This window comes from Helianthus annuus, chromosome 13 (genome assembly GCF_002127325.2).
Source record: "Helianthus annuus cultivar XRQ/B chromosome 13, HanXRQr2.0-SUNRISE, whole genome shotgun sequence".
Taxonomy (NCBI): Eukaryota; Viridiplantae; Streptophyta; class Magnoliopsida; order Asterales; family Asteraceae; genus Helianthus; species Helianthus annuus.
This window is the reverse complement of record NC_035445.2, coordinates 144082555-144093273: the sequence shown is the minus strand read 5'-3', so window position 1 is coordinate 144093273 and position 10719 is coordinate 144082555. Positions and strand designations below refer to the sequence as shown.

General features: G+C 36.3%; 1 protein-coding gene across 1 annotated transcript; it reads left to right on the top strand.

Annotated features, from left to right (window-relative positions):
• Positions 1-6407: 6407 nt before the first annotated feature.
• LOC110901885 (receptor-like protein EIX2) lies at positions 6408-7484 on the top strand. The gene has a single exon (XM_022148647.1). The coding sequence runs from the start codon at positions 6408-6410 to the stop codon at positions 7482-7484; it is 1077 nt and encodes a 358-aa protein (XP_022004339.1).
• The last annotated feature ends 3235 nt before the right edge of the window (positions 7485-10719 follow it).

Sequence of the window (10719 nt, the reverse complement as noted above, 5' to 3'; positions counted from 1 at the left end):
TTGTTCTTTCAATAATTAATGTTCTGTAACGATCCTCATCCTATTATTATCTTTACTTGTAGCCTTAAACATGTTAAAGAATATTATTTTGGTAATACTGGTATCGTAACGAACCGAACCGATATCGATCAAACAACACCGATATCGGGTTAGAGCATTCGTTTTTATAGATTTCAATCCATGTAAACACGTTTTAATTGCTATACCGACTGTCGGTATCGTTATGATACTATAATCAACCGTGCGCCGGAGGAATCCAACTATTATATATATGACGATGAATAGTAACTTTATTTTTATAATAATATAAAGCTTGTTATTATTTTTTATTTAATATAATATAATAGTTTATTATTATATGTACTTTTAATAACATTTTTCCTTTTTTATAAAACCATATATTTCCTTTACCATTGTTTTTTAGAACATATATTTCCTTTTTTTAATAATTCTTTTTTCTTTTCTTTTAGAACATATATTAAATTATCTATTAATTTGATACTTCTTTAATAATTTACGTTTTAACTTTTTTCTAAAAAACTTAAGTACGTAGTTGTGCTTGATTTTTTCCCTGACATTCCGTTATAAGTTTTGTTAAAAACGAAGTTGTACTCAAAATAAAGTATTTATTTGGTATTACAAAACGGTACGATGATAAACTAAACCGTTATAATGGTTTGGCTTTATAAACAACATGCTTTATTTTCAAATCACGATTGTTTTACATTATTATTTGTTCGGTTTCACCGCAACGTGCGACGTAAAAAAAAACTAGTATAACAATTAATGAAAGGTCTTATAAATAATGACCTTTTTTTGTCTTTTATGGTTTTTTTTTGGGTAAATTACACTTTTCGTCCTTTATGTTTGTCGCGGATTGCAACGGATAGCCTTTAACTTCAATAATTACAGTCACAAATTTTTATTTGTAAAACTCGTTATACTATACGTCCTTAAGCACTAACCCGATTAAAATTTTTAGTTAAGTTTATTCACTTAAGGGTATTCTGGTCAATTCATGCTTTTATTTAAATGTTTAAAAAAATAAAACCAAAAAATTTGCATATACACTTCATCTTCCCCAATTTCCTAACCCTAACTATCACATCTTGTCACCACCACCTCATCCTGCCGCCACCACCTCAAATCACGTCACCACCACCACCACCACTTCGGCCATGGTTGATGTGGGATGACGAACTTCACATGCCAGGCTCGACATGTAAACTAAACAAAAATAAAAACATGATGGTGGGATCTGGGATGACGAACTTCACATGCCAGGCTCGAGTTCGGACTCAATAACTAAATGAGCTTTATTTTTATTTTAGGGGCTTTTAAAAGAACTCATTAACCCAAGTCATGTGGGCTTTTAACCAATCATATGGGCTTTTAATATTTTGTATTTATACGGGCTATTGAGTTTAAATTATAGTTGGTTTTTGAAGATAAATTTGTGGTTGGACTTTCAATAAAAGCCCAAATTTATAGCCTAAATTAATCTGAGGGTAACGTAAAATTTATTTCAGGGGTAATAGAATATAAAAATAAATAAATAAATAAATTTTGCACTTCATCATAAAAGTTGAAGGGTACGGGTGCTACCCCTCCTATCTAGGTATGTCCGCCCCATGAGACTATGTATGAAAACAGAGTTTAGTGATGCTTCATTTTTGCTCTAACGAAGTTGGTGGAGGTGCCTCAAGCTTCCAAGTGAATAGGAAAATGGCACCCACACCTAGGGATGACCAGGGCCGTTCCTACGTTTTTGGAGACTCTAAGCGAACTATGAAGTAGGGGCCCTAATTTCGCCGATAAACTCTCCTTCAAACCCGACGTAATGGGTGATTACCCTTACTTTTTTCATCTAGTGATAGCCGATAGCCTAGAAATTGAAAGCAGGTTGTGATGGGAAGTGAGAGCGATGATTGCGGCTATATTTAGGGGCTTTAGGCCGCTAAATATTGATGATTAGATCGATGGTTGTTGTGTTGTAATAGTTGGAAATCAAGGCGAAATGGGTTTTGAAACTTGGCATTTGTTTGCTAAACAATATTCATTTTGGGTTCTTTTAATGAAAAACCAGTTTAGTTTTGAAATAAACGTAGTTATTTGGGCCTAATACATATATACTATATATAAAAACTTTCTAAAAACTTGAAGGCCCTTATTTTTTGGTGGGTCTAGGCCCGTGCCTAGATTGCCAAGTCTACGGAGCCGGCCCTGGGATGACATACAAACTCAAACTCATCTAAGATTTCGAATCGTTCAAGAGTCAAGACTAATAATGGGATGGGTATGAGAATACTTTTAAAGGTTTTTCGGACATGTGACGGTTATGGTATTAGATGATACCTAATCCGATTACTCCTGATACATACCCTTCATTTAAACCATACCCACAAACTTTTTTTTATGTATCTCTCTGTTCTTATCTAAAGTATACTAACATTCCTTAGGTAATAAAGTTATATAAAAGTGAAAGTACTAAGAAATTTACTTGAAAATTCCAACGTAATTTGTAACAAACTATCAGGTACACTCTATACTTAACATATAGCCACCAGATATGAGATACAATTTTACATTTGGGTATGAGATTGAGATTATCAAATTTAAATTCTTAGATGATACCAAATCAAATGCAATTAGCCCTTGAAAACAATTTTCAATCAGCTAAAAAATTAATAAAATGTCATTCAATCGAAACTTAAACCTTTGGCAAATGATAGGAAAGTTTTCGTGCAAAAACTGCAGCCAACCAGCTACAATTAAGTCAAAGTCCACCAATAACTACAAGTATGTGTCTAGCCAACAACTCTTGAAAGACTTTGACCAATGACTCTAAAGTCTAAACAGAAAAGTCTTTTATGGACTTTAAAAAATCGGGTATCCATTACTATTATTTATCTATATTTTATTTTTAAACATTAAAAAAAAGGAAATTATGAGATACTATAATACATCCACCACTGCTTGGTGAGACTGGACTTTACCTTATTCGAAAATGGGAACCAGTTTTCTCATCATTTTAACTATCTTCTTCTTCCAAAGATTTGGCACAAGCCGAAACACCATGCTTTCGACTTCTTCAAACATTACATGTATCGAAAGAGAGAGGCAGTCCCTTCTTGTGTTCAAACAAAGCCTCACAGATAGACATAATCTTCTGTCAACATGGAGAGGAGTAGAATGTTGTGAATGGCAGGGTGTTGGGTGTGATAGTCGGAAAGGTCATGTTGTCAAACTTGATCTTCGAGCTCCAACATCCTTGAATACGGAAAGATATGATGACAAATTGCTCAAAGGTGAGTTAAGTCCTTCGTTAAAGAATTTGAAGCATTTGCGCTACTTGGACTTGAGCATGAAAGATTTCTCAGGAAACATTCCTGAATTCTTAGGATCGTTTGAATGTTTGGAATACCTTAACTTGTCACGCTCAGGTTTAGGTGGAGTAGTTCCACATCATCTAGGAAATCTCTCAAGGTTACAATATCTTGATCTCAGGAATAGTTTTGTCCTAGACAGCATCGATTATGATCATCATCAGACAGGTACCCGTTTTGTGTGAAAACATAATCTCTTCACATCCTATAAGTATTAGGGTTCATTATGTAATTAGTAGATAGTTAGTTATATAATTAGAAAATAATATTAGACATGGCGGTTATGAAGTTGAAGGACCAAAGTTGACAAAGTGGAAGTTGGAAACTTCCATCAATAACCGAATAGGTGTGTCTCTACACACACACCCATTCCAATCGATGCAAGGCAACAAGGAGAAAGACGCGACTGTTGATCATGTGGACGACATTCAACGCACCTCTTCAAGATTCAATCTCAACCACACATCCAAGAGACACGACCTTTCACGAAGAGACGCGTCTATTCACTCGTACCCGTAGGAAACTATAAGTAGGGATAGTTAGATTCATTTGTAATATATACTCTCTTATTCATTCACTTGTAAATACATTCAAGATTTGTATTCATTCAATCAAGGTTAGTTTGTGTTTATTTCGTTCATTGTGATATTCATTGTTCGTTATCAAGATTCTGGGCAACAGTGGTATCAGAGCCTAGGGCTCAAATTAGTTTCGGGAAGATAATCATCAGGCGGGTGGTTGAATTCCCTGACAATTCTTCACGCAGGAGGCGTTGATTGGGTTATTCTTTGTTAAGTTTTAACATCAATCGCATCAAGCGGGTACGATTGTTGTTCGTTCGTTAATCGGTCATCAGGAGGGTGTTCGATTTTGATCTGATCATCACTGAGGGTGTTCGGATTCTAAGTTTTTTGTTAATTCAAATCACGGCAAGAGGCTACGATTCGGGTTAAGAAGACGGAAGCAAATCTGAGAAGTTTGTATTCCGGTTTGAAGAAGCAATCGCAAATCTGAGAAGTTTGGGTTGTTTGAAATTTGCAAAAGACACAAAATCTGAGAAGTTTTGTGATATCAAAGCATCAAGAGGGTGTTCGTTTGAGAAGTTTAGTCGCAAATCAAGCGGGTTTGGGGCTGATTTTTGGTTTGTATTTAGAGAGTCGCGAATCAAGCAGAAAGAAAAAAAAAACGCAGCCAAGAGGGTTGTTAAGAAAAGTCAGAAAACCGTGCGGAGAATCACGATAAGAGAAGTCGGTCGGTTCGCAAATTCCAGGTTCTACGTTCTATTTTTCTGGAATTTATATAAGGTTTAGAAATTGTTTTGATTCCACGTTAGAAAGTTAGTGTGAATTTTTTTGGAATCATAGACTTCGGTTTTAGGAGAAAACCAAAGTTTAGAAAGTGAAAATTGTTGGAAAGGAAATTATGGCGGATTCAGGAGGAGCCTCTCCGTCAAACGCGGTAGTAATTAGAGAGGGTAGTTCGTTCTCCCAGTTTCAGTGTCCTATTTTAAAGTCTACAAATTATACGGTATGGGCAATCCGTATAAAAACCATTTTGAGGGCAAACGGATTATGGGAAATGATAGAACCAAAAGAAAATACGCAAGCGGATGAAAAGAAGGATATGATGGCGACCGCTTATTTATTTCAAGCACTACCGGAAGATATGATAATACAAGTTGCAAGTTGCAAGAGTGCAAAAGAAATTTGGGATGCATTAAAGACTAGACACGTCGGTGCAGATCGAGTGCAAAAGGCACGTCTTCAAACGCTCAAAACAGAGTTTGAGATGTTAAAGATGAAGGAGGAAGACACTATCGATTCGTTCACTGCAAGACTAAATAGCATTGTCACGAGGGCAAGTGGTCTTGGATCAACTTTTGATCAACCAACTTTAGTACGGAAACTTCTGAGTTCTGTACCGAAAAGGTTCGTTCAAATTGTTGCAACCATTGAACAATTCGCTGATCTAGAAACAACGACGCTAGACGAGACAATTGGAAGGTTGAAAGCCTATGAAGAAAGGACCGGTTTGGTGGATGAAAACCCGGTATATAATCAAGAGAGACTTATGTATACGCGACGTGACAAGAACTATGGTCGTGGAAGGCGTTTTGGGAACAATGGACAAGGAAGGTTCAGTTCATCACAAGGCAAATGGCGTGATGGAAAGTTCAAACAACAAGAAGAAGAAGATAATGAAGATTCATCACATGATGCTTACAAGAGTAGAAGCAACCAAAGGAAGTTCGGGAAGGATTTAAGCAAGATTAAATGCTACAATTGCCAAAAGTTTGGTCATTATGCCTCAGATTGTCCTGAGTCAAATCAAAGAGAAGAAGAAACAAATCTGGTGCAGGAAGACGAGGAACCAACTCTCCTAATGGCAATCAAAGAAGACTGCAATGATCTACTTCAACAAGCACATAATGGCAAGCAAGACATGGAGAAAGATCAAGGTGCAACTTAAGGATGTTCGAGATTAGGGGGTGAATGAAAACATAATCTCTTCACATCCTATAAGTATTAGGGTTCATTATGTAATTAGTAGATAGTTAGTTATATAATTAGAAAATAATATTAGACATGGCGGTTATGAAGTTGAAGGACCAAAGTTGACAAAGTGGAAGTTGGAAACTTCCATCAATAACCGAATAGGTGTGTCTCTACACACACACCCATTCCAATCGATGCAAGGCAACAAGGAGAAAGACGCGACTGTTGATCATGTGGACGACATTCAACGCACCTCTTCAAGATTCAATCTCAACCACACATCCAAGAGACACGACCTTTCACGAAGAGACGCGTCTATTCACTCGTACCCGTAGGAAACTATAAGTAGGGATAGTTAGATTCATTTGTAATATATACTCTCTTATTCATTCACTTGTAAATACATTCAAGATTTGTATTCATTCAATCAAGGTTAGTTTGTGTTTATTTCGTTCATTGTGATATTCATTGTTCGTTATCAAGATTCTGGGCAACATTGTGAAATTCGCAGAAGTGTCTATTATGGATGGTTGGGATGGGTGTCTACGCTATCGTCGTAAGGCACTTGGATTTATCAGGTATAAATATCGGTAAACATATTGATTGGTTCCATCCAGTTAACATGCTCTCTTCTTTGCGTACATTAAACCTTGCATGGTCTGATATCGATATCCCTTCCATTAAATCCGTCAACTTCACGTCTCTTAATTCATTAGACCTTTCTATAAATGGCATCCGTTCCACCATTCCTATCTGGTTATCAAACCTTACGGGCCTCATGCATCTTAACCTTTATTCTAACGACTTCCATGGTAAAATTCCTGACTTTCTTGAAACGTTCAGCGCACTTGCATCAATCGACCTCTCGTCCAATTCCTTTAATACTTTGACGCCAGATCTGTTATGTAATTTGAGCAGCCTCGTTCATCTGCAGCTTTCAAGAAACATGTTTTCTGGTCCTATTCCTGCAAACCTTGGACTACTCTTGAGGATAGAAGACTTGTATCTTAATAATAACCAATTGAGTGGGAACATTCCCATGAGTCTTGGCCAACTTTCAAAGCTAAAGAATCTAGATATCTCCCATAATTCATTGGTTGGGGTTCTTTCCGAAACTCACTTCACCAAGCTAAACAATCTGAGTTATCTGGCACTGACGTCGAACTCGCTAGCGTTAAATTTCAGCTCACGATGGATTCCTCCCTTCCAACTGCAAATGTTTTTTGCAAGTTCTTGCAACATTGGACCCCACTTCCCAAACTGGCTTCAAACACAAACAAATCTTCAGAGATTAGATCTTTCTAACTCGAGTATTAGAGATTCACTTCCAGAATGGTTTGAGAATATATTATCTCGTATTTCAGAATTGGATTTGTCCTATAACCAGATCAGTGGCAAGCTGCCACGGTTTCATGGCAATAGTAGTAACCAGATCCTGAAGATGAATTCGAACAAATTTGAGGGATCACTAGCTACATTTCCATCAAATGTAAGATATTTGGATCTTTCAGATAACTTATTCTCTGGGCATATTCCTCAAACAGATGGAACAATGAACCCAAATCTAGAAGTTGTTAATCTCTCAAAAAACCGTTTCACATGAAGCGTTTCGGTACATTTGTGCAAGGTTCCTAGCATCCAGGTTTTAGATTTGTCACAAAATAAGTTTTCAGGAATTCTTCCTGAATGCTTAGGGAACTTGATTAATTTGACTGTGATAGTTCTTACAAATAACAACATAACTGGTGTTGTCCCAAGTTCATTAGGCTCTCTAAAAAAACTATGCTCGTTGCACTTTCGCAACAACAGATTTGAGGGGGATATTCCGATGTCCTTACAAAACTTGGAGAATTTGGTCACTATGGATTTAGGGAACAATTTGCTCATGGGTGCTATTCCTTTCTGGATTGGTGAAAAGCTACTAAACCTTGTATTTTTAAATCTTGAGTCGAATAAGTTTACAGGCAATATTCCGTTACAACTTTGTCAACTTAATGCCCTACAATATTTTAGCTTGGCCCATAATAACATAACAGGAACAATCCCTCGTTGCTTCAGAAATTTAAGTGGCATGATGATCACGACTTTATGGGTATCCTCTTCAGAGTATTATATGTCTTATTATGAAGAAAATATATTAGCTTCCGTGAAGGGAAATCAGTGGGTGTACACCAAGACAATAAAGTTTCTTACATACTTAGACCTCTCAAGCAACAATATTGTTGGAGAAATTCCTGATACACTAATGAATCTTGTGGGGTTAAGGAATTTGAATCTTTCCGGAAACCTTCTAAAAGGACAGATTCCAACTAGCATTGGAGATCTAAAGCAATTGGAATCTTTAGATTTATCGATGAACAAGTTATCTGGTCGGATTCCTCAAAGTTCGACTAGCTTGAACTTTCTAAGCTACATGAACCTGTCATTCAATAACTTATCTGGCCAAATTCCAGCTGGAAATCAGATCCAAACTCTAGATGACTTGTCTATCTATGAAGGGAACAATGGACTATGTGGGCCACCATTTTCGAGGAGTTGTAATGTAAATGATGTACCATACAGTTATGTTAATGAGGATGAAGGTCAAGGTGATGATGACACTGAAGGCTTGTGGTTATATGCTGGCATGGGCCCGGGGTTCGTTGTTGGAATCTTAGGACTTCTTGGGAGTTTGCACTTTAATAGGAGGTGGAGGGTGGCTTACTTTAAGACTCTTGGAAATGTTTACAGTTGGCTAGCGGTATCAATTCTAGTGAATCTTGCTAGCCTAAGAAGGAAAGTTTTCGAATGAGGTACGTTTCTTTGACTTGGTTACCTATTTAATGCTTTGTATTTTCCAAGCCAAAAGACACTATGAAATGTGTAGAATTTTTGGAAATATCAGTATTAAGTTCTAGGTAAAGGTGAAATGTCAACCTCTTTGTAACATATCCATTTAGCAATGTTCTATTGGGAAAAAAAGTATGCGCAAGTAAAATTGAAAAGCTAAATTAAAATTTCTTGTTTAGAATTGTTATCTAAACAAATCAAAGTCTCCAAGATTCAGGAAAATTGATAAACAATGAAATCTGTATTGAAAGAATGTGTAGGTTCGTAACCCGTACAAAGTATGCGATGTGTATGTATATAGGGTTGCATCTGACCGACACGTCGTATGAATCAAACGACACACATACACTTTTGAGTTGTGAGTATGAGTATATAGGGTTAGGGTTACATGACACTAATAGATAAAACATACAATTATAAATTACAATGACCCGTAAGTGTGAGTTGTGAGTGATTATATCCAACAATCAGATCCTTAATCACGATTAACTTGTAGTAGGTCGATCTTTAACGTTGAGTAGTTCCCTCATTGTGAGATGAACTTGATTCTTGGTAGTGCCTTTGTTAAGATATCAGCCTTTTGAAGTTCTCTAGCAATGTGCTCCACCGTTATATGTTCTTTTTCAATGCAATCACATATGAAGTGATAATGAGTATCAATGTGTTTGCTTCTACTATGAAACACGAGGTTCTTCATCAAGGCTATTCCATATCTATTGTCAACCATCAAGGTTACCTTTCCTTATTTCCATCTAGTTAAAGCACTAAGTAGTCTTTTTAACCATAATGCTTGACATGTTGTTGTAGTTGTTGCCATAAACTCATATTCACAAGATGATAATGCTATGTTAGGTTGCTTCTGTGTGCACCAACTAATAGGAGAGTTCCCAAAGTAGAATTATATCATGTTGCGCCTTCTTCTTCTTCAGTGTTAACTCTATAGCTACTATCACTAAATCCAAGTAACTGGCATCCTCCATTTCTTTGATATGTTATAGCATAGTATTTGTTCCTTTGATATAACGAATGACTTACTTGATTGCTTTCAGATGATGCTCCTTTAGTTCTTGCATGAAACGAATAAGTAATCCTACATAATAACTTAGATTTGGTATTGTGTGAAGAAGATACCTTAAGCATCCAATGAGACTTCTATACTTGGTCGAATCAACTTGTTCTCCACCTTATACTTTTGTTAGTCTGAGTCCGGGATCCATTGCTATCCTAGTATCAAAACTCTCAAGCATATCAGAATCCTTGAGAATTTTGTTTACATAACCGGTCTGTTTAATTGAGATATCACCCCTTGTTCGGGTGACCTCTATACATAAATAGTAGGCTAATAATCCTAAGTTGTTCATTTTGAATTTTTCTTCCATTTGTGATTTTGGAATTATCAATTTCTTTCTTTGATGTTCCTGTGACAATCAAATCATTAACATAAAGTCCAACTATTAGAGTAAGAACTTGTCTTGGTAGAGACTATTTTTTCTAGAGAACATTTTTTAAATCCAAGTGACTTTAATGTGTTGTCTAACTTTACATTCCATGCACGTGGTGCTTGTCGTAGTCTATACAAAGCTTTTGAGAGTTTGTAGACCTTTTCTTTGTCTTGTGGTTTCACAAACCCTTTAGGTTGAGAAACATACACTTCTTCCTTCAGTTCTCCATGTAAGAAGACTGATTTAACATCTAGATGGTATACTTCCCATTTGTTGTAAGCAACTAGGCTAATATTAGACGAACATTTTCTGTTTGTGCTATAGGGGCAAAGAATTCTTCGAAGTCTACACCGTGTTGCTGTACACAGACTTTTGCTAGTAAACGGGATTTGTGTTTTATTATGTTACCACTTGCATCTCTGTTGGTCTTAAATACCCATTTCAAGCCTATGGCTTTATGATCCTTAGGTAATTCCATCAAAAACCATGTCTTATTCCTATTGATTGAATCCAATTCAACTTTCATGGCTTTAATTCATTTGTTGTCCACTTCTGCTTCCTTGTATG